Consider the following 25,408-nt stretch of genomic DNA (forward strand, 5'->3'; position numbering starts at 1 on the left):
TTAGCCACAAAGCAATAATTCAAGAACTTGCAAGGCCCTTCACTGTTAACGCTAAAACTAGTTACGAATTATAGCTAAATGAAGGTGCAGCTCCAGTAATGTACGAAAATGGTTTTTTCTCAACTAAGCATCATAATTTTCGTTTAAAATATACAACATTTTAAAATTTGCGACCAAATTAACAAAGTTTGCTTTTGCCCATCATCTGGTTAAGAAATTTCCTAACGGTCAGCGGCAAAACATAAATTTTCATATTTAAATAAAGCGGCAACAAAAATTCATAAATAATGATCGAAAAAATACTGGTTAATGTTGCCAGATTGTTAATGGTAACGTTTTCCAATCATCAAGGTTTCTGGTAAGCCTTCAGTTATTGCATGAAATCATAGCATAGTGGCAACGCTGCTAGTTTAAGCTTTTCTTTTCGGTTACTTTAGCTTAAGTTTCTCAGTCGCTCTCCATTTTCTAACGGTAACGTAACGGGCTTGGTTTTGCGCTCTCTCCCAAATAACACGCAACTTCGGCGTCGCGAACAATAATAATAAAAAAAAAAAAAAAAGCGTTAGACTACGGATCAATTGTTATTGTTGTTAGTATAATTAATTTAATTAAATCTAAATATTAGTCACACAAAAACTCTTCAGTGTTTTGCAATTAAAATCAAGTGTTAATGGGGCAAAAAAAAAAAAAAAACAAAAAAGAAATATATACACATATATGAAACGGGTGTAATAAAATCAAAATAAATTGAAAGCAAAAGAAATCAAAAAAAAAAATCCTTAGTACACTCACGCACACACACACACACACAGAGAGAGATACACGTACCTACTCTCCAAGCGCTGCTGCCAGTGTGTGTGTGTGAGTGAGTGTGGGGACAGGGGAGACCTGTGCACGTGTGCGTGTCTGTGTGTGCAACGGTTTCTGGAAGCTAGCGCATGCGCCAATTGCAAGCAATTGCCGCCTGTGAAGTTTGCTTTTTTTTTGTTTTTTTTTTCTCTTCTCTGTGTGTGTGTGTTTTTTGTTATTTTTTTTTTTGTTTTGTTTCTTGCTGTTTTTGTAGTTTTTTAATTTTTTTTTTAAATTTGCATTTTGCAGGTAGGTGACACAGAGTGAAAACAAGAATTTTATAGTCTAAGCTAGAATTTATAGACAATTGTGTGTGTGTGTGTGTTTGTGTGTAACTGTTGTCATAGTCAACTAAAACCTGTCACAAACTCACACACACACACAAAGAGAGATATATGTATGCACTCTCCCTCTAAGACCATTCAACCCACCCGCACATTTACTACGCGCGCTTTGCCGAAAAAGCTTTTGCCAATTGTAAGAGAGAGCGAGAAAGAAAGAGAGAGGCAGTGTGAGTGGGCGAGCATGGGTATGCATGCGCTTGTGTGTGTGTGTGTGAGTATGCTTGTGTTGGTGTACCTCTGCGACGGCGTCTGGCCATTAGCGTAAGCTTTTTCTTTCATTCAAGTTGTTGCAGTCAACGTCGTTATGTTGCGTGAAAGTTAATTCCATTTACTATCGGCATTCATCAACATCATCAGCGGCGTTGGCGTTGCCACTTCACCCCAGTCCCCGCCCTACCCTTGAAATCACTTCGCCGTTGCCCCTGCCCCCTGCCCCTGCCCCATGCCACCGTCTGCTACTATCCGCTTCATCTGTCTATCCTTTTGACCAGGCGTCTTTTTACCGGCTTTTTTTTTTTTTTTGCCTTTTCTTGTGTGCGTTAAGCATTTAAGTCATAATTGACATGCATTTGCCGATATGCGTTGACAGATAACTATAATTTCAGTCTCTTTCTTTACTTAATTTCCTGCACTCTTGGGGATTCATGCGCCTGGCTTAGGGGGGATTATTTCTCTTGGGGATTATTTTGTATAATGATGATAATGTGTGGCGGCGGGACTCCGGGAGGGTGGATTACTACTAGATGATTAAGATAATGCTCTAAAAACGAAAGCCCTGTGAATATGGCACACGCATAAAATGAAAGAAAATTAATTAAAGTAATACAAAGGACACTCCATTTAGTCTATAATTGTTTTTAGAGCTGATTTTTAGCAAGCAAAATAAAAAAAATGATGTCTATTCGTTGATTTTTCATTCTAAACTCGTATTACTGCTTACTATTCAGATAAATCTTTAATATTCTATGGTGACAAATATTTTAGTGTGTACATCACGACGTATACGTGATATTACCTTAATTTATACAAATTATGTAAAGACATGTGATAAGTAGGCATTTTGTAACTAATCAGATCACATTTTATCATTTTTCTTTTTTGTACTTGTTTTTTTCATATTTATTAAAGAATTTTCTGCTCAACATGTGGTATACGTGATATTTTTGAGTTACTGCAGTAAACATGAAATTTTCACTTGTTTTTAAGGTTTTTTCATTTAAAGTTTTAATAAAACAATATGTAATAAACGTAAAATACAAAAACAATTGTATTTGTCTATAATCCAATTGATCGAAAATATAACTTTTGACTATAACTATTGAGGAGACTTCAATTTCAATTGTTGTTTCATTCGAATGTGGAATCAAGCGGAATAAAAGGTGATCTCAATGCATTATTAACTAATTACATTTATTGCTTAATAGTTTCCATTCTAACTTTAATAATTTCAAAAACATTTAGGTGGCCTGACAAACAGTTTAATTCGATAATCGGCTGATTGCAATTTCAACTAATTGCCAACAATTTGCCGGGTTTTCGCTTGCTTGGAGCCACTCAATGAAAATCACACAAAATATTCATTGCTTAAATGCTGCTTACCTAGTGCTTACATGAAAACTCGCTTTTCAAAATTTTGCTTTTCCCAACATAGATTGAGGTCACTTTGGTATTCAGCGTATAAATTACTTCTTCCTTCTGTTTTTTTTGTTTCTTCCGTAAAATATAATCCGCTTTTTGGCTTAGCATTTTTGTTTCATTTCATTTTGTTTCGTTTGCCTTGCTTTGGCCTTCAGATTGGTGGGGAGGGAGACAGATGGCAAAACCAGAAAAAAAAAGAAAACTAAAAGGAAAGGCAAAGAAAGAAAGAAAAACCAAATTGCTCTAACTTAATCAGAGCGACGTGCAATTACTTGCATTAGAGGACGTTTTCTTTTTCTCCATCTCATCTTCCACTCATTTCTCATTCTTGTTGTTCTCTCAGTGTTTTTACCTTTTGTCATCATCTACCATGCCTTTCAGCAGCTCAGCAGCTCAACGAAGCGTTGCATAGCTAGAAAATATCGCACTTAAATTGTACTTAATGAAGCTGCATCATCACATTTTGCATTTCATGCAGACCGACCCCAGTGGGAGAGCAAAGCGAAGAGATGACGAGTTGACTTGAGGTGAGGGATTTGGGTCGGAGAAAATTCTCCATCTCCCTAACCAGTTCAGCAGTCTCTGTCTCTTTCTCGCACCCTCTCTAGCGCTCATTCTCTGTCTTCTGTTTGTACGTGAGCAGATTCTTGACTTTTGTAGAACAATAGCTACACACAGACGGACACACACCCACACACACACACTCACACACAGAGAGAGAGAATGGAATACCCCAAGTTGCATTCAACAGACAAATGAGTGGAAATTATGCCAAGACACTGGCAATTAATAAGTGAAAAAGGCGACAACGACAAAGTCTCCCTCTCTTTTACATTTTTGGCCACCTGCCGTTTCACCGTGTTTGTTGCAATCCCTCATGCCTTTGCCCCATCTCAGCCTTATGCCATTTCCAATTGGACAACTCATTTACATGATGTTGCCACCGCTCCTACCACCCACCATCCCTTCCATTGTGAGTGTCGACTGTTTGCCCATGGCAATACATAATAATAATCTCCCATTCTGAATAGAGGAAATGACACTGGTACCCAGTACCAGGAACCAGAATCAGCATCACGACCAAGCACGACCAACTCAATAAGGACCCAAGTACACCAAGACCATGTAAATTTACTCAATTTTTGGGGTGAAGACAAATCTTGTTGTTGCTTGAATTTGCCCCATGAATTGACTTTAAGATCATTTCGCATTGTACAGCAAAGCAAGTCAATTTATATCGAAATAAGTTATAAACAAAATAGTTGCATTTGTAGTTGAGCTGTTACTTTCAGAGTTCAGAATTGTAAAGACTAATAACAACAACTGGCATAAGTATAAACAGACACATATACATATAAATATGTATGTAAGTATGTATCGTTGATGTTCTTTATATCTTAACTCCATTGACTGACGAAAGTCAAAGTCAAATCAGTTTGAAAATTCCAATTGGTCTTTGGAAACTTTGACTAATTTATGTGCATAAATAGACACGCAAAGCGGCTCTGAGTTGGGATTGAAATTGAGCAAACACCCAAACACTATACACTCTACAGACACACATGCACGCACATACATACGGACATATGAGCATACCATTACACACTCTCACACACACACACACGACAATCAATATAAACGCATTTTCATAATTAATCAATGCCTGAATAATTTGTCAGACACACATACACACAGCCCAAAGGTTAGAGTTAGGTTGAGGGCGTTTGGCCGCTTGGTCTGTTCTCTTTGTTCAAGTGTGTGTAAATGGGTGTGGAGATTGGAGTGAGTGTGTGCGTGTGTGTGTGTGTATGCTATTAAGCAAATCTCAGAGATTTGTTTTGGCTTTTATCGGTCGTGGCAGTGGCGGCTTTGTGGTAAACACATACATATACAAATTAGTAAGCATGTTTACATAGTAAATTACAATATTTTTGATTGATATACATACATATATGTATGTATAGACATACATATATAGTTATTATAGATATAACCATTTGATTAACTCTCATCTTAAAAGTGAAAATCAATCTCTCTGTAAACCAAAACGAGTCTTTAACCGCAAATTGCCAAGTTGACTTGGCCCTGCCCTGCCCTGCCCTACACGGCCTTGGCATGCCTTTGGTTCCTATAAATGACTACATTACTACCCCATCCTCTTGCCACTCCTCCTCTTCATTCGCTTTTTCAACTAGCTTATAGATATTTCTTTCCATAGCTTCTTAGCTCAGTGTTTCAGTGTCCACGGAACGAACCATCATCATCTCTGCGGCATGTTATGCGCATTATGTGTATTTAAAGATCATTAGTGCGCAATTTATATGTATGTATGTATATCGATTTCCACCAGTTGAACGGGCTCAGAGCTTAATGCCAACATTGTTGTTGTTCTTCTTGTTGTTTTTGTTGTTGTTGTTGTCGGCGGCATTGTTAAGAATGATTAAGAGTCCTCACCTTACCGCAACTCACCGCTTGAATACGGCGGACGGCATCAGAGCCGTAGAGGCATGAAAACCATATACTTATACTGGAGTTGGGGGGATGAAGTACGGCGGACGGTGTGGGCGATGGTATGGTGGTGGCTTTACTGGTGGTTGCGGTGTCAAGGCCAAGCGTCAAGATGTGTGTTCCATATGCAGAATGCGTATGTGTGTGTGTGATTGTGTGTATGTCGAGTTTTGACTTTGGCTTGGAGGCTTTGGGGTCTTGGGGGGTTGATAGTCTCTGTGTGTGTGTGTGTGTGCATGTGCGGTAATCGAGTTTAATGCAAAGTGGGGCATATAAATAAATGTTATAGAAACAATGCCGATTTTTACCTACTTTTGACTTATGCATACGCTTCTTTTTCTTCTTTACCTTTATTTTCACATTTGTCGACATTTCTATATAAATTATATAGATATATACCATGTCTATGACTTTTTTCAACTAGCTTTCATTCTGAATCCTCATTCAATTTTCCACATTTTATCTGAACTTAAGCCTTTAATTAAACTTTGTATTGAGTTTTTAGTCATTTTTTTAATGTAAGACTCTTCAAGCTTTAATAACAAGGAAGAGTATGGGCTGTAGGTTAGTTTTTGAGTAGAGTAACATATTCGTGTTCTTGTTCTGACTGAGAAAAATAACATCTAATTTAAAGAGACACCTTATTAACGTCATGCAAAAATGTTATAGGTTTGTTTAAATTGGTAATGAAATTTAAAGAAGAATATTCTACATGGAACTGTCTTATATGATTCGGAGAGTTTTACGTAAGTATCTTTAAAACGAAGTCGAAGATACTTTTAAATGGCAAGAGATTCTTGAAGATGATGATTGAGTTCTCCTAAAGTCCCCGCATATGGAATATTTTGAAAAGAAAGGTTTTCAAATTGAAATTGAGAATATCTTTGTGTCTTTTTAAGGGTTGAGACTGAATATTTACATGATTTGCATAAATTTAGTTTAATAATGAATCGCGGGATAAATTTAGTAACTAAATTTTTCTTATAATATCCTAACATTTAGTTCGGTGCTGTTGCCGTGAGAGGCATTTACACATTTTTTGACAAATTGGCAAACCAGCTGAAAAGTATGCTACAAAGGACGTTGACATATTGCAACAAATATTTTATACATACAAGATACAGTGTACACATACATACATAGGTATATATATAAATATTTATATGCATGTATATATTTTGATATCGATCACAATTACTTGACATTACAGAAATGTTGTTTCATTTATTTTTTTGCGGGAGGAGTATATTTGTTCACCCGTTGTTGTTGTTGTTATTTTCGCCAATTCATCCATCATAATTTTTCCTTTAATAAATTTTCATAAAATAAACAAAGGATATTCTGAATGGTTGTTGTTTTTTTTTTTTCTTCTTTTGTTTTTTCATGATGATAGATTTTAGAGGCCAAAGAGGATAAACTGGCAAGAAGGAGATTTTCCATTTTGCCGCTTTTGCTTTTTGTGGGTTTGTTTTGTTAAGGTTGTGTTGGATGTTGGATGGATGGAAAATATATAATATATGTATATGTATTTGTTTGTATGTATGTACATATATTGCAAGAGTCTCGTCTACGCAGGCCTCCGGCTTTAATGAAGCGACGCCCACACCCATACACCGGCACCTACGCACACACACACAAACACTTAAATATGAATGTCTGTATGTATTTGGTGAAAAATTCCGCACAAGCTACCATAAATACATATATATGAAGGTATATATGTGCGTTTTCTTTTCTTTTTTTCCACTTTCGAAATAAATTCTCGTTTACAAATTATGATTTTATGACTTTTTGATGGCCCGGCCGCAAACCCACACTCTTACGCAACGCAAATACACACAGACACACACACAAACGTATATAAATACACTCAAGAAAATAAAATGCTTCTTGAATTTACTTAAACCAGAACAAAAGTAAAAGAAATATTTATAAATGAGTAAAGAATGGTCTTTGGTTTTTAATAAACTTTTAAATTTCCCTTAATATTTTTATTTCCTTTTGAACTTCTTTCATTGATGAGTTTTTGCTAACTTTTGATCTTTTTACTGGTAATAAATAAATCTCGGGATAAATCTCTTGATTGGTCAATAAAGTTAGTAAGCATAAAAGTATGCAATATTTGTAAACATTCTTCAGAGCAATAACCATGGTTTTTCTCAGTGTACGCTCAGGCAATGTATTGCCAAACAGAGGAGTCATTGGGTCGAGAGGTAAAACTCTCGAAGGCAAAACGCTTTACGTATTTATAGCCATGGCTCTGCTTTAAACATATATCGATACAAAAAAGAAAACAAACAAAAAAAAAAACCATCACCCCACCATACACACATACACACACACACACACACATATGTATGTATATCCAGATAAATTCTTCACACATTTTGCATTAAAAAATTGGCACAAAAACATAGCGAACAGAAAAAAAAAAACAACGAGAAAAAGAAGAAAAACGACGGCCAAAAGCAAAAAAAAGTTATTACAGTGAAGAGAGAAAGAGTGAGAAAAAAAGAAATGTTGAACCAAGCTGACTGCAACTTTCATGTGCATGTGTGAGTGTTCATTCTATAGCAGCAGCTGCTGCCATTTCCCAGCCTTCCTTCTTTCATTCAGCCCCTTCTCACAAACTCTCTGTGTCGTGCATGTGTGTGTGTGTTGCCTACTTTGGGGCGCATAATTTATAGCCGCCTAGCATTAAATTAGCCAAAAGCTCAGCATGAAAAATGGCAACGACAATGGCGACAAGCGACGTCCGGCTCTTATTAGGCTACGAAAAAAAAAACACAAAATTTAAAAAAAAAAATGCACTCCATGACTAAATACTGCAATTGCCTGGGCGTTGCGGAGCCAAACACTCACACACTCACACAGAAGGATATCCCGCAATATGCAATCTAGTATGGAAAACCCTCTTGAGATATATATATATATATAGAAAGTTTGCCAGTAGTTGGATATTCGTTTTGGTATATTGATGGAGGAGCCGGGCAGCGGAGGGGAGAGAGAAGTACTAATATCTCGGTTTGATTTGCAGTTTTGCCAGCAGAGTTTTTCGTCTAATTAGGAAAACATTGCTGGATGAATAACCATAGCCATAAGTTGGCCAAATGCCAACGAAATGCAAATGGCCATGCGAGGGAGGGAATTAAACATAAAAAAAAAATGAAAAAAAGAAACCAAACACACCCACACACACACAATGAAATATTGCACACACAAAATATATAAATATGAGAAATAACTATTGTCGAATAGAATTTTCAATTAATTGAATATGTACATATATGCAAATTAGATAAAACACAATGAATTTAACAATTCTTTTGTTGTTAGATTCGCACAACATTTGTGTTATTCACTTTTTTCTACATATGTATATATACATATATTGCTTTTGTCAATGAAATAATATTTTAATAAATCTCACCAAAAAGACAATAAAAAATATACATTAGTATACAACAAATTGCACAATGGACAATACGATTAAGGATAGAAATCCCCAAATATTACTCACTCTGTGATTGAATATTTAATTTCCTTTTTTTTACTCAATAGAGTTAATTGATTCACAAAACATTTAAACTAGAAATACACGGAGTTAAATATTAAATAACTTTGTCATTAAAATACAGTCAATGAAACACATTAAGATCGTGACTAACACTTTAGTGTTGTGTCGGAAGGTTCTTAAAGATTCAACATTCTTTACGTAGAAATCGTTGCAGATCATTTAAATTATTAATAAAGGATAATTTTGTATGGTCAGCACTTTAATTTAGCTAAATACAATTAGACAGTTAAGATCCTTAACAGTCCTTTCTGATTTGGTGCAAAACCTCACTTAAATCTAGATATTTCTTAATGAAATATTTGTGATATTTTAAGTCCATTGCCTGCCATAACTTTATGGAAGACAAATTTCTTTAAAGAGTTAAATATTAGTTGATGGAAATTTAATTTAATTTTTATATCATTTTAATGTGCTACCTTGGCTAATTGGAAATCTTTTAGTTGGTTTCAGTTTGTTATGAAAACCTGCCAACCCTTTTTCTGATTCCTTTTTTGTTTTTTTGCTGACTTATCGCACCGCCCTCGTGTTGGTTGTGTTGGTTTTTGTTTGTGTTTGCTTACAATTATGAGTGTGTGTTGTCATCATCATCATCATCATCATCATCATCATCATTGTTGTTGTTGTTGTTGTCGTTCTCCATTTTGGGTCTCCATTTCCATGACCATGTTTTCGTGTTTCGTCTTGGTCTTGCTCTTCGTCTCAAGCACTCGCACACTTGGCGCATTTTCAAAAGTTTTGCTTTTCTTTTTATATGTATATACATATATATAAGTATATATAAAATAAGTCCATACCCAGCATTGAGATATATGAAGGTATATTGAGATGTTCATAATCTGTCAGTCTCCTGCATATGTGGAACACTGTTTCTTCAGCTTAAATTTCATGAATCCTTGAAAAGACTTAAAACATCTTGTGGGTAAAACTAAGAAATTCGATTTCGTTGATTGATTTGCTAACTTAGTCTTGAACAAGGTATCTTTTTAGTCGTTTCGGGGTATCTTTTATAAATTTGTTTCTTTTTTTTATTTGCTTGCAGCAGCGGGCCGAGAAGAAAAATGCAACATAGCAATAATAATTACAAATGTGTTGCACAATAAATTGCAAAGTAAACAGACTTGGGGGAATCGTTGCTGAGGCAGCAGCAGCAGAAGCAGCCGAAGCAACGACGTCGACGACAACGACGATGACGGCATCTGAAGCGCCGGCAAAATTACTTCCTGCTGAAGCGTAAGCGGAAATGTACATACAAATGACAGTCACACACACATAGGACATTTATATACATGCAAATATCTACAGGATGTGTCTGACTCTGTGTGTGTGTGTGTGTGTGCCTGGCATAGTCACTTGTCAAAAACAAAATCAGACAAAAAGTCCCGCGGCGGCGACAAGATGCGTAATTGCAGCTGCTGTTGACTGACTGTTGCTGGCCTCGGCGAATGCCGATGATGCCAAGGATGTGGAAGGATGTGGCATTTTGCATTCGTCTATTTTCTATTTGGTGTTGCCTGTTGTCGCCTTCCTCCTTCCCACATCCACAATTCCCCACTTCCCCCTCCCTATATGCATATGTATGTGAAATATCTGTAGAAGTTCTTGTTGCTTCTGCCTCTATGGAATGCAATAAATCTTGGGCAAGCAAAACAATGACAAATGTTGTGTCTCTGTGTGGTTACGCGTCTCCCTCTCCCTCTCTCTCTCTCTCTCTCTCTCTCTTTCTTCTCCCAAAAAGAAGGGAGTGGTGGTGGGGGTAGTGAGAATGCGGTTGCCATGGCCGGACATTTAATTTGATATCCGCTTGTTTCCCCAACGATTCATCCTTCTTCTCCAACAACAATTGTCAACTTGACTGTCTAAATAGATATTGACAATTGAGAGTGCGAGAGACTCTGTTGAATTCACTTCACTTCAAAAGTTGCAAAAATCATGATGATATACAAATACATGCACATAAAATCCTTTGGGAAGGACGTGGACAAAATATTTGATATCTGACAAATACAATACAAATTCGTTTCATAAAATTTAACAAACCAGAAAAAAAGACAATAAGATATTATTCGGTCTACACTAAAGTAAGATTTAGGTAAATTAAATGGAAACAACCATTTGTGTAGTTAATTGCCATTTAAAACTATATTCTTTGTCAGCTCTTTTACAAGAACTTGGAGAATGAGAATAGGTAATGCAGATTTTTATAGTTTAAAGAAAAGGACATTTCTATTTTGTCAAACATGAGAATCGAATTCGATTTAATAAGGCTGTCTGTTTCAATTATTGTCACGACTTTAGCTTAAGAGCTTTTGAAATGAAACTTGGTATTCGTCCTTTCTTTTTGCTGTACATGGATAGGTTAGTTTTAAGAGATTTTCCTTTCGGAAAACTGAAACATATAGAGCCATTGGAATAATCGCTACAAAAAGTTTGCTTTTGCCTCTTCAAATTTTTTTTGATCTAAATACGCCTCTACTGTTTAGATTGATCTATATCATTATATAGCTGCTTTGCTGTTCCTAATGCTATGAATCATATCATCAATGCAATTAATTGGATTTTAAAGTTTAAACTCAACACAGAAAGGTTTTGTTTGTCTTATCTCTATACACGGAAATTTTGTTGAGTAGATTTTTGGTTTTGGAATTGAAATTTGGTAATAATTTTGGTTTCTGTACTCCCCCTCCTCCCACCATCACTAATTAATGAGAATTGCTGTTATTAATCCAATTGTAAGCTGGAACTACATATGCGTTGCCATAGTTTCGAATGATTTGCGTTTAATTAACCATTGCATACTTATGGTATGCTTAACAATGAAGTTGATAAACACACACACACTCATGTACAACTAGTTGTTTGTATGTATTTAATTTGGGGAAATTATTACCGTTTCAGTGCTTGCCATGTAGAGCCTTATTAGAAACCATAAGTGTGGTTTATTGTCGACATGGTGGAATCGTCGAGTTTGGGACGTGCCCCGCCGGCGGCACAGCAGCCCATACCGCAACCGCATTCGCCATCGCCTTCCGGCATGCGATGCGGTAATATGGAGACACGTGTGCGTGGTGCCTGGTATCGTGTTCTGGTCACACTGGAAACAGAATTTCTGGCAGTCAGCCTGGATGAAACATGCGAGGCGGCACAACAAACGCAAGATGGACAATCTACGACTTTAAATGGAACACTTGGGTAAGTGTCCATGCAAATGTATGCAAATTAAATGAACAATTTTATCTAATATCTATCTATTGTTGTTTTTGTTGTTGTTTGTTATAGAAGCAATCACAGTGGCGGTGGCGGTGGAGGAGGCGGAGGAGGTGGAGCTGGTGGTGGACAGAATGGTTCATTGCCAAATTCAGCCTCAATGCAGGGCATTACGAGTTCGGTGCAGGACACCGAACTGGATGGCAGCACCACCAATGACAATGGCGGTGGTGGTAGTGGTGGTGGCGCCGGTGGTGATCTCTGCTTGAATAATAACAATAATGCCAACGATGCTGGTGGCATGGATATGTGCGACGTACCTGATCATGTGGCCAATCAGAAGCGTCATGTGCGCATTATCAAGTCGGACAATAATGGCCTTGGCATCTCCATCAAAGGTGGCAGAGAGAATCGCATGCCCATATTAATATCGAAAATCTTTCGTGGCATGGCCGCCGATCAGGCCAAAGGCCTCTATGTGGGTGATGCCATCTTAACAGTGAATGGTGAAGAGCTGCGTGACGCCACCCACGATGAGGCAGTGCGTGCACTTAAACGTTCTGGTCGTGTGGTAGATCTGGAAGGTATGTATGCCCATTTCACACACTCAAAGAGAAAAGAAACCAAACCTAAACCTTAAACCCAAAAGTCAAATGATGACAATGTTATTTGCTAAGAACGTAGAAGCGACGCACAGGGAAATGTCAAAGAGAAGAGCTTAAAAAGTCAAACTAACAAGTAAACTATGTAGAGAGTGAGGGAGCGAGCCCCAATCCATGGTACAGTGGAATAGATTAGTAATAATTTGTACAAAAATACATTGCACATAGTCAATGACTTTTTTGTTTTCTTTCTCCCATAGTTGCGTGTCTTTATCACAACTATTTTTGTTTCTAGCCAATGATTAATTGACTTTTAACCCCACAGTTGGGTCACAACATTTAAACGTATCATCCCATAGTTTAGGCAGGGGGGTGAGTAGAAGTTTTATTTCCGTTTTGGGTTTTTTTTTTGCGTTCGGAGTGGTTGGAGTGTTGAGAGGTTAACACAAATACATACGTGGGATTACTCAGCAGAAAGGAAAAAAAAGAAATAGGAAGCACCAAAAAAAAAAAAAAAAATGAAACATGCGAGTTACTACTGTCGGCTATTGCTACTGCAGCTGTGTGTACTCTGGTTCTGTGATAAATCCCTACCTAGCCAACAAGAGAGCAGGGCACACACACACACACACTACCCACTACTCTCTACCCTACTCCCACCTATCATGTTGACTCTTAGCTGTTGAGAAAAGTTTTCCTTCCATTTGATCAAATGGCTCCAAAAACAGAAAAAAAATACTACATAGTAGCCTTTTTTTTGAGGGGGATTGGGAAAATTGGTGGCAAATGGAATGCTACGCACTAGATTTTCATCTGTTTGAGTGGATAGTTGGTTTGCTGCTCCATCTCTCACTCATTCTCTCTCTACCATACCAGCATAGAGGAAGACCTATTTCGGCATGTAGACAGATGCGATTTCTAAGAGGATTACAATGTGAACTATGGAATTAACCATAGAACTACAAATGACCATATACACACACAATATGATTAAAATAGTCCAAATGGTTATAGCAATAACATTCATAGGCGGATCTAGAGTGTTGTGAAAGTGTAAGAAACTTGCCCCCGTCCCCCTAAAGTATCAAAAGTACTCACTGTACATTTTCCGAATTCAAAGTTCAAAGTTTTCCTATTTCACATCCCCTGATGAATGTTCTATTCATAATTTCAATAAATTTACTTAGATAAGCCGAAAAGCTTAATCGTAGAGAAATTTCATCTGATCTCGCTAATTGATTTGATTAGAATCTTTTCTCATGCCACAATGTTGGCTAAATCTGTAAGCTATATAATTCCATTGAACACTTTTTTATGGGAAATGTTGACTTAATCTAGGAAGAATTCTAATTACTAATGAGATGAGTAACTGATATAGTTATCTACAAAGTTTTAAAATCTTTGCTACCTTTTTCTAATCAATCTAAAGTTATACGCCAGGCAAAAGCTAAGCTGAAATAGGTAAATCGATGATTAGAGAAGCCATTAACACTTTAAGGCCGAATTAAAATCGACCGAATTAGCATCGACTAAACCGAAATCATTTTTTACCAATTTTAAGTATCCTGGTTTGCCTTCCACAAAAAGGGGGAGATGAAACTGCTACATTGACTACGACTAGATTGTCCAACAAAAATTTATTATGCACAATTTTTGTTACCAACCTCGTTGGATGGCATACATACATCAGGCCGAGTATAAAATCACATTTCGAACCATTTGGCATAAACAATGCAATGAACCGTGCACGACAATTTTGCTGGAACAACTTCCGTTGGCAAACGCATAAAACCAAACATACAGAAAATGGCATCCAATCTGACACAGAGCCAATTCCATTTCCTTGACATGCGTCTAAGCATTTCCTGTTCAGCTAACGTAGCTACCTCATCTCACCTCCCCCTCCCCTCTCTCAGCCACGCAGTAAACGCTTTAACATTTTGTAGATATTTTCGTATTCTTGATATTTATTTCATTTCCCTGTTTTGCTGATGTTGTTGTGGGGTAAGAGTTTTACCTTTAGATCCTACGCAAACGTTCACTACGTAGCGCTTTCTGTTGGCGTTGACGTGGCTGTTCCACAGCCAAAATGAGACGACCAAATTGTGCTCCACCTGGACCCAGAGGCAAGAGTATAAGTCGCCCACTGGCCAATTCATTGGTTAGCTCTTGCTCTTGCTCAGCTTCATCGACTAGTTCCACTTGCGATTCATCCACATCGTCCAGTTCATTGGTTGGCTCATTCAAATCGGGTGCACCATATGTGCTGGCTGGTGTCCCGGCAGCAGCAGCAACGGCAGCAGTTGGCAATGGTGGTCCATAGGTATTTGATGGTGTGGTGACAGCTTTCAGTTCAACTTCATCGGTATTGATTAGCGTGGTATCGGCCTCGGTCTCTGTCTCTGATGCGGACTCCTCTTGTGGCTCCAGGGCAGGCACATCAGCAACAGGCTGCTGTTCACCAGCAATGCTATTAGCGGCAAAATCCTCGACAGCCTCGAGTACGGGTGGCTGAAAGTCACGAGCTGGTGCTGCCTCAATTTCCACAGTATCCTCGACCTCATCCACATTGGTTTCTGGTGGCGCTCCATAAGTGCTCGCTGGTGTACGCAAACTTAAATCCAAATCCTCCTCCGTGGTGGTTAAATCCTCAACCTCCTCCTGTTCCTTGTCCTTTGGTGTGGTGGTTGTTGTGATAGATTGTGGCTCCGGTTCGGTTTCCAACTTTGGTTTTGGTAAATCAAATGCGATACGTGGACGAAAACCAGCCGCTGGATATGGGGTACTAGCATATTCCACTTGACGTTGACTGAGACGACGCCTCTGGGGCATGGCCTGACAGCCAAGGGCCACTAAAACCACTAGGATTAAACTCAATTTCATTTGGCTTGGCATTGCTGCTGCTGCTGCTTTACGTTTGACTATTGTTAACGGTTTGTGTAGTACTGCTAAGGGTGCTGGCCATATTTATACGCATATGTGTCTCCCTCTTCATATCTCTCTCTCTCTCTCTCTCTCCCGCTGTGTCAGTATTTTTTCAGTTTTTGCCAATTCTCGAAAATCTGGAATTCAGTAATGGTCGCAAGGTTGCAAAGGCTTATTGATAAGGCGATAACTCTTGACGCACCGCTCAATGCAATTGAATTTTATTTTTTTTTTTTTTGCTCGTGCGTTTCATCAAGCGCAGCCCATCAAGCTCAATGTTAATGTTGCTTTAATATCAAAATAAAAACTACAAAAATTGCCACAATCCACAAATCGACCCATACACCGCCTCACCCACCTAGCCCACCTTGCCCTGCCCTTCTTACTGAACTCCAACGAACACACACTCACACACACACGAACTCACGTCATCAACATTGTCAACGTGCTTGGCATGACACGCAGCAGCAACCAACAGACGATGACTCCAATTCTCGCATTTAATTTCGAACTCTGAACACATGTCGATGTCGAACCAATTTTGCTGCCTCCTTCGCACCTGTTTACCTAGTCCACATAAGTATGTTAGGTAGCTTTACCTTACCTACACACAAACCTACTTCTCTAATATTCATCCAGGTCCAGTTTCAGCCAATATGAAGACTACAATCCGTTAAATAGTGTGGGGCTCCTTTATATTCCATAGAATTTACTCAACTTTTGTCACATTCATCAGACCAATTTTCTCATCAAAGGCCAAATACAACCAATGACATCAAAGACAACAAAGTGGCCAAGTTCTTCCTTTTTTGAATTTTCACATTATATTAAGTTTAGCTTTTTTTTCTCGGAGATTACTCAAATCTATAATCTTACCAAAACTTCTTGAGTTTGCATGAAAATCTTCAACCAAGTTTGACACTTTTTTGAACCATCAAAGTATTTGAATTCGTTTATGCCAAAACGAATAGAATATCTTAATATATTTTCACAGAAATTTTCACTTTTAATTATGATAAATAAATGTCCACCATTAAATCGCTGTCAAATGTGTGCGCCTTTAGTCATTGATTGAAACTTATTAAATGATTCAGTTCTGGAGAATAATTTGTTAAATATTTAATGGCCCTCGAATAGTCCCAAATGGGGAAATAATCTGTCCCTGCACTCACCTTTTTGCCCATGCAAATTAAGGCCAAACTTTATTCATTTGTTGGTTTTTATTATATTGGTGTGTGGGTTTTTTTTTTTTTTTTTTTTTTATTTCTTCTCCCTTTTTGATTCGGTTTATTTTCATAATTTTCATTTTCATTAAATTAAAGTGGCCCAGATCTATAAGCACGTAAAATGGCACAAAAAAATACATACATACATATACATATATAAAATGTAATCACAATTCCAAAGGCTTTAGCCATGAATGGGTGACGACATGCTTAACAGCTTTCCAGCTCCTGCGCCCATTCCCCGTGTACCTTTTTCTACTTTTCGCCATCTTCATTCGAACTTTAATTTACAACTTGGCCAAATTGTTTGCCAAGCTTCATTCCCGACCCCTCCCCCAAGTGCTAGTGCTCCCATTGCTGCAACTTGGTCCAAAAGTATTTGCTGCGACCAGGCAACCATCTCATTGTAATTTAAATAAGCTCAGCTAAGAAAAGAGCGAGGAGCGAGGAGCGAGGAAGTAGCTGTAACTGGATTTCTTAGCCTGTGCACCAAGTTTTCACCGTCCAAGAAGCTTTCTCTGTTTCTGTCTCACTCTCCCTATTGGTCTCTTTCCCTCTTTAGGGAAACTCCAAAAACTGGCAAATGTCAGCGGCAGATTTCGTCGCCAAGGAGACGATGACAGTTTTTGGCTATGGCATCGCCTTGCCTACCAAAAAGTCCATTAGCAATGGTTTTTACAGCTTGGCACACATTTGTGGGTCCATATCTACCACCAACACCACCACCACCATCTGTAGGAAATCCAGATTCAGATCCACCTCCAACTCCAACAAACTGCCCCTTACAATGGCCCCTGATGTCGCCCTCACCCCTTTTCTCCTACTGGCAATTCCTGATTTTCGTTTCCTTTCGCGTGAGATTTTACTCTACAAAACTTTTGCTGAAAAGTTTGTTTTAACGCACGATTTGCCCGAATGCCGTCTGCCGTCTGCCGCCTGCTGTTGATATCATATTCGAGTGAGCTGCCGGCCCACTCCTCTGTTTGGGCCCATCAAGCTTGCCGCAGCAATTGCCACGCCCACAGAGCAGGCATAAAAAGCAGTTTGCCATTTGATTTATGCCGTGGGAGAAGTTCTCGGATTTCGGTTTTCGGTTTGCCGAGCAAAGGTGTAAAAAAGTTTGCATGACTTTTGCCATTGCAGTGGAATGAAAACGTTTACGGTAAGATGATAAAGAAGCAGATAAAGGATAATAAACCTACATAGGCTTATACGTTGTATTAAAGCATTGAATAAGCAAACATTACAAAATAGAACAAAAAAAAAAAAAACAAAACCTCCATCAAATCGCCACCACACACACGATATTAAGTTTTGATATAACATATGACTATATCACGACAACTTTTTATGGCTATCAATGTGTTTATAAATTATATTTAAATTTTTGAAAAAGAGCCAACACGGTTTAGAGATTAGATATTCTATAACTTTGTCAAAGCAACAAGATAACTTAATACTATGTGACAATTGACTCAACAGTTACCAGTTTATCCCTTAGACTAAAAGGCATTTCCTTTTCCAATATACAAGACGTTTTCAAGACCTTCTCACAACTCTTAACGATTTGAAGGTATTTTACTCTAAAATTTTAGAATGAGTTTGAGATAGTTAATTATAACAATGTCATTACTTTGATTTTTCAACTGAAGAGAAATATTTTCGTTCAATTCATAAAAGTTATTGTGCAAGAAAAGTTGTAAAATAATTGAAAATTTCCTCATTAATTACCTTAACACCTCAGATTCAAATGTTTAAAACGTTACTTAAATATACCCATTAATTTGCAGTAATTAAGTAAATAAATGTATGTTTACTTATCAATTTTAAATTCCATTGCAATTAAGGGGATTACAAGATAATGAAATATTGTTTTATACACTAACCAATGAAAGATTCTGTTTGTTTAGTTAGTTCGTTTGGTGAAAAGTGAAAGAAAAGATTGATTCTTTTTAGTTTTATCTAAGTTTGTAAGGAATCGACTAGACCATATACTAAATCCAGCAAGCAACTTTATTTTAAACAAACTATCACAAATCAAATGTACATTGGAGTAATGTAACTAAAAAAGTTGCCTTGTTCAAGTCCAAGGAAAGATGTCAAGAGCTAATAATTGACTTAAACTTGTTTTGTTTCTTTGAGTATTTTTTAAGTTCTTTCAATTGGTATAAATGTGCAATATCTATAGGCCCCATGGGAATGAGGAGATAAACTGTAAGAGTACAATACAAAACAAAAGGCATTGAGAGAAGGGTAGACAAACGTTATGAGAAGGGTATAGAAAGATACAAATGGTAAAGGATAAAGGTAGACAAAAAGGGGAAAAATTGTAAGATTCATGTGGCTATGTCACAGGTGTATCGTCTAGTCTATATGTATATAAGTACATAAATGGAAATTTTCAATCAGTTGTATGTATTTGCACGTGACTTAATTGACATCATCAATCATTTTTCGGTAGCCCTATCGAAATATTTCATCTTTTGTTTTAAATTATGAAATTTACATTTTACGAGTAGGCAACGGCGATGGCTGTGGCAAGTCAGTGCGAGAATATATACATATATTTGTATGGGAGAAATATTTATAAATATTAATACTAGATGGGAGTGTGGGGGTAGGGGGAGGCCAGTACCTCAACGTCATCACATTCATGTGGGATGCTTTCGGTTGTATGTACATAAAGAATATACCTACATATGTACATATATGAATGTATATATATTGTTTGCTCAACTTTTCATAACTTGTTTATTTTTGCCAGAATTGTTTTTTAGCACACACACACACACACACTCACACAGAGAGAGAGAGAGAGAAAAAGCAACTTTATTTACACTTAAATGCAAAAATTTACACAACTTATTACTGTTGTTATTGTTGTTGTTTCTAAAAACTTTTGCATTGCGTTTTGTTTGTCGTTTGGTTTTTGTTTGCCTTTTTATAGTCCACAACGAAATCCTTGTCCAACCTGCACTGTATCCCCCATGTGGCCTCCCCTAACCCATGTGCCCATCCTTCTCCTAGTATAGCCTAGGTTTCGACTTTTGCGCCTTACGCTATGCAACACATTTTTTACGTTTTGCTTGTTTGGCTATTTGTTTGCTTGCTTGTTTGTTTGTATGTTGTCGGTTGCATATTTGTGTATGTAAATGTTTGTACAGCTCCCAGGCCAAAGCGATAGACATGAGAAGAGAAAGAGAGCGAGAGAGAGCAAGCTCTAGCGGTCTCCACTCTTAACCCTTTAGTGTACGTAAATGCCAAGCAATTAGTAAGGATGAAGAAGTGTATATATGTATATACATATATATGAATTTGTGTGTGTCTGTGTGGGTGTAGTAGTTGTGTGGTGAGTAAAGAGAGGTAAAACCAACCCGGGGGCCGTTCTAATTAGTTGAGCTAAACACACGAATTGAGTCGCACAAACCGCCACTGCCACCGACCCGTCCCACAAAAACCGCCAACGCTGCCAACTGGTTGAACAAGACAGCAGCAGCAGCGGCATCATAGAATGGGCAAACGGGTGGGCAGGTTAGATAGAAGGCAACCAGCCAGCCAGCCAACCAACCAACCAAACAACCAACCAGCCAGTCAGCCAGCCAGTCAGCCAACCATCCAGCCAGCCGATGGCATTAAGTGTGAAAATTGAATTTCCAAATCACTCGAACAACCCCACCGACCGACCGTCCCTCTGTCCTTTCGTTCGTCCGTCCGTCCATTCGACCGACTGACGACAAACGGAAATGTGCAAATGTTGTGGGTGGAATTCCAAGTGGTAGCCGAGGAGAGGGTTATGGTGTCGAGAATGAGTTAGATATATGAAACACAACTTTACCCATTGCAAGAGGCAAGAAGCACCTGGGCATCATCAACGCCATTTGCATAGCAAAGAGTACCTAGAACAAGATACAGTGGTTCTAATAAAAATATAACTGAAAATCTTAAACAAATGTTTCCTGTTAACTTAAAGATTGAATTCCAAGATTATTACGATGTCAAAAATATATTTAAAACTACTCAATATTGGCCTAGTCTGGATGTTGGCTAGTTAATCGTAAAACATATTATCCATTATGGAATTGAAATTAAAATATATTGATCAGATTTCAGCCAGTCTGCGAGTTATTCTAACATAAGTAATGGCCATTATCGAAAAATTAAAATATTCTTAATTGACAATTGAATATTTTTATTGACTTTTTTTTTAAATTGAATGACCCACTGTAAAAACTAAGTTGTCGTTTGTTTTTTGAATGGATGTTTTTCTTGCATGGAGTGGGCGGGGGAATTCAAAGGAAGAGAGTGACATAGAGGAGGTCTTGATGTGCGGATCGAATAAAAATGGAGCGGAAACTCTAATGAATTTATGCCGCAACGTTTGTGATGACTACAGCAACAACAACAGCAAAAATAACAACGACTACGATGAGGATGGGGATGGGGATGGGAATGGGAAATGGCGAATGGGAAATGGGGGAAATTGTGGATGAGGACGACTGATTGAATGCTGTGTGGTAGATGACACCGCATCCTGTCCATGCACACACAGACACAAACACAGATAGACACACTCACATTCAACCACATTCCTTGTGGCATGCATATTCATGTGTTCTCATATCGCAATTGCATTTCCCTCTCATTTATCCGCAACCTGACCTCACCCTCTTGATACGATGTCTTGATATTCCACACACACTCACTCCAAACACATTACTATATTTCATTCCTTTTGACTTTGCAGTTAAATTCCTACGCGAGGTAACGCCCTATTTTCGTAAGGCTAGCATAATATCGGAGGTGGGCTGGGAATTGCAGCGTGCCTTCTTGTGTCCGTTAGCGCCGGGCGTACCAACCTCACCGCCTGCACCAAAGACAACCCCAAGAGCCGATACCAGATATATACCATTACAGTTAACGCATCTGGCAAGGAATCTCAAGTACATTGATCCGGGTAAGTAAATTCTACAGACTGACAAAAGAATCGAGAATGCAATTTGAGAAATCAACGTAACCCACTCACACACACACACACAGAGAACCGATGTTTCGAACTGCATTCGCCGGATGGTGTGCATTCGTGCATTCTCCGTGCGGCCGATTCCGCGGAAGCTTTAGTCTGGTTCAATGCATTACATTCGGCCATGGGCAGCAGCACGCAACGTTCCCTTGTGGAGGCCAATCGTGCATTGACAAATCTCATTGGTGAATTGAAGCACATTGGTTGGCTAAGCAAGCGATTGAATGGCGGCGTCGGAGGCAGTGGCAGTGGCAGCGGCAGTGGTGCAGCCAGCGGTGGCAGTGGTGGCACATCGAACAGTGGCGGCGGCCTTACCGGCGAGGTGGTAAGTGTAAGTTCAACCCACAAAAATCCACGTTCGTTTTGTATTCCAAAAGTATTTACAAGTATTTCTCTATGAAAATGTTTGGCAATTCCTTCTTTAGCCGAGCGGTCGTTCTAGTTCAGAGAGCTCGGATGAGAGTGACAAATGGTTGCCCATATTCGTGGCCGTGACTGAACGTGAATTTCGTATATACGAGAGTGCTCCATGGTCAGTGGAGGCCTGGAGTCGTCCATCAGAGATCTATGCCTTGGCTACAACACGTTTAGCCGGAGCTGGTAACAACTCTTCACTGAATGTAAGTAATCCCTTAGATCTTATATAGAGTTCCCATTTACATTTGTATATATACTTGGATTTCTGTTTCCATTGTGTTCCGTTTAGGGACAACAGACGACAGTGTTCTGTGTACGTTGTGGCACTGCCAGAGGTGTTCTTGTCTATTGGTTACGCTCGGAAACGCATCGCGACATGGCCTCCTGGGCGAGAGCTCTTGTCCAGGGCTCACATCAGGCTGTCAACTATCAGAGGGAATTCTCTTTTCGCTGCCTTTATCAGGGCAGGCAATGTCAATTGGTTGTGCATATAAATCGTGGATTCTTTTTATACGATTGCAGTGGTTTTTCCACACAAGCAACGCCGACAGCAGCAACAGCAGCAACAGTTGCTAGTGCAACAGCAACAACGACACCAACAGCAGCCCAATCGGTGTCGATGACCAATAAAACTCAGTTATGGCAATTTGCCTTTGATAAGCTCAAAGGTTCAGCAGATGATGGACAACGAATGTTATATTTGGATTTTGGTGATGATGGCGAGATTGTAAGTAGACCCCCCCCCCACACCTCTTAACTCAAACGAATCGATATACATATATATCTTTGCAGGAATTGGATATGGAATGCTGTCCAAAGCCGGTAGTGTTTGTGGTTCACAATTGTTTATCGGCCAAAGTGCATAATATAGCCTAAAGAAACCAAAACATAAACAAAAACAAAACAGAAAATGTGTATTAATTGAATGATTTCTATAAGAATGACTTTCTAATGATCGTACGAATTGACTCTCAGGTAATCAATTAGAAAGTCTTTTCGAATATATCCAGTTTCAAAATGTTTAAGCATATTTGTTTTTCGTGCAATTTTTTATAGAAATCATTCAACTATTTTAAGGCAATGGGGAAAAGCTAGGCAAGTGCTTCCTGATGATGGCTAATGGGTTTATTAATAAGTTTAGCAAAAAAATAAACAAAAAGAAAACAAAACAAAAACCATATTAAAATAAATTACAAAACAAAAAACCAAGTAGATTTTCCATAAAGCACAAAACCAAAAAAAAAAAAATACAAAAATACAAACAAACAAACAAAAACATAGAAAACGAAAACGAAAGGAAGAAACCACTTTATTATTATATTATTGTAAGTAGACATAAATTCATTTTATACGACAGACAAAACTCATCTAATAAATATTGATTGAAACTGAGATGAAGGAGATCTACGAACATTTTGCATACACGTTGAACAATAATTATCATAAATTGTATCTAAAACTAATTGTATCTTGTATCTAAATACAAACACACACACACACACACACACACACATAACACACACGCACACACAAATACACACAGAGTAAGCCAACAACAACAAAAAATACACATATCTCGATGCATTTATCAAAAGACAAAGAAAACAAAAGCAACATCGACATCGATCATCCAAATATCCAAAATAATATATATATATAACTATATAAATGCTATATACATCATTTATATTGAAATATATATATTCCAAGCCATTTCGAAATTTCCTCCCACTCACTCTTCATGTACAATCGATCGATCCATATGCAATTATTATATATATATATACATTTACGAGTATATCTATACAAAAAAAAAAAAAAAAACAAAAAACAAAAACATATTAACGCGACATATTCATTTTTATGAAATTAGAAATTTCGTTACAAAAAAAAAAAAACAAAAGACAAAAACAAACCGAAAAAAATCACAAAAAAATATATATAAATAAATAAAAAAAAAAAAAAATTGATAATTAAGACGTACAATTTTTTTAACATACATAAGTAGTGTTGAATCTTCGATAATAATAATAATTTAAAAACAGCAACAAACAAAAAAAAAACCAAAACAACAACAAAAACAAAAACCGAAATAACAAACAAAAAAAAAAAAAAAAAGAAAAGAAAAAACTTACATATATGAAAAATATAATTAAAATAAAAACATAAATTTCTACACAAGTGTTTTCTTTCTTAAGCAAACAATTTTTTAACATTTTCAGTAACGAAATTGAAAAAGGAATCGAAAAGTTATTCGAATTACTAATGTCCTAGGTCCTCAACTGGCCAAAAATTGCTGTAAGTATTCGGTTGTTAGTTAAAAATCTCAAATTTTTTAATTTTTATACCATACACCCATAGGGTGAAATGGTATATTAAAGTCGCCAAAATGTATGTAACAGGCAGAAGGAAGCTTCTCCGACCCTATAAAGTATATATATTCTTGATCAGGATCAACAGCCGAGTCGATCTAGCCATGTCCGTCTGTCCGTCCGTCCGTCCGTCCGTCCGTCCGTCCGTCCGTCCGTCCGTCCGTCCGTCCGTCCGTCCGTCCGTCTGTATGAACACGCAGATCTCGGAGACTATAAGAGCTAGAGCCACCAAATTTGGTATGTATACTCGTGTAGTATGCACATGTTCAGCATTAATTGGAATTTCGGCCACGCCCCCTTACGCCCCCAGGAATCACATAAAACTGTTTTTCTTAAAAAGTATGATAGCTAGAGACATCAAATTTAGTTTGTATACCCGATTAGTTAGTGCGCAGAAATTCACTGTTCAAACTTTTTGCCACGCCCCCTTACGCCCCCAGGAATCACACAAAACTGTTTTTCTCAAAAAGTATAATAGCTAGAGACATCAAATTTGGTTTATATGCTCGTTTAGTTAGCGCGCAGAAACTAATTGTTTAAACTTTTTGCCACGCCCCCTTCCGCCCCCGGAATTTACATAAAAGTGATTTCCTTCAAAACTATGATAGCTACCGACATCAAATTTAGTATGTAGACTAGTTTAATAGACGCGCAGATATTGGCTATTTAAACATTTTGCCACGCCCACTTCCGCCCCCGCAAATTAAACAAAACTGATTTTATCAA

The 25,408-nt window shown here is 37.8% G+C and overlaps 2 protein-coding genes across 4 annotated transcripts; one reads left to right on the forward strand and one right to left on the reverse strand.

Moving 5' to 3' along the window:
• The first annotated feature begins 458 nt into the window (after window positions 1–458).
• Syn1 (Syntrophin-like 1) lies at window positions 459–23,702 on the forward strand. 3 transcript variants are annotated; one of them, XM_068292514.1, is made up of 8 exons: window positions 459–589; window positions 11,812–12,105; window positions 12,193–12,704; window positions 21,618–21,827; window positions 21,911–22,224; window positions 22,319–22,513; window positions 22,600–23,037; window positions 23,103–23,702. In XM_068292514.1, exons 2-8 carry the CDS (start codon window positions 11,864–11,866, stop codon window positions 23,184–23,186), a joined length of 1,995 nt encoding a protein of 664 aa, XP_068148615.1. In that variant the 5' UTR covers window positions 459–589; window positions 11,812–11,863; the 3' UTR covers window positions 23,187–23,702. The 3 variants fall into 3 exon arrangements, with proteins under 3 accessions (XP_068148615.1, XP_068148617.1, XP_068148616.1); XM_068292516.1 differs by having other exon boundaries at window positions 22,609–23,037; XM_068292515.1 differs by having other exon boundaries at window positions 21,911–22,218.
• LOC137579113 (protein phosphatase 1 regulatory subunit 37) lies at window positions 14,728–15,605 on the reverse strand. Its single transcript, XM_068292808.1, has one exon. The coding sequence runs from the start codon at window positions 15,603–15,605 to the stop codon at window positions 14,742–14,744; it is 864 nt and encodes a 287-aa protein (XP_068148909.1). The 3' UTR covers window positions 14,728–14,741.
• Window positions 23,703–25,408: the final 1,706 nt, after the last annotated feature.

Source organism: Drosophila tropicalis, unplaced genomic scaffold (assembly GCF_018151085.1).
Source record: "Drosophila tropicalis isolate 14030-0801.00 unplaced genomic scaffold, ASM1815108v1 contig_694, whole genome shotgun sequence".
In the NCBI taxonomy this organism is placed as follows: domain Eukaryota; kingdom Metazoa; phylum Arthropoda; class Insecta; order Diptera; family Drosophilidae; genus Drosophila; species Drosophila tropicalis.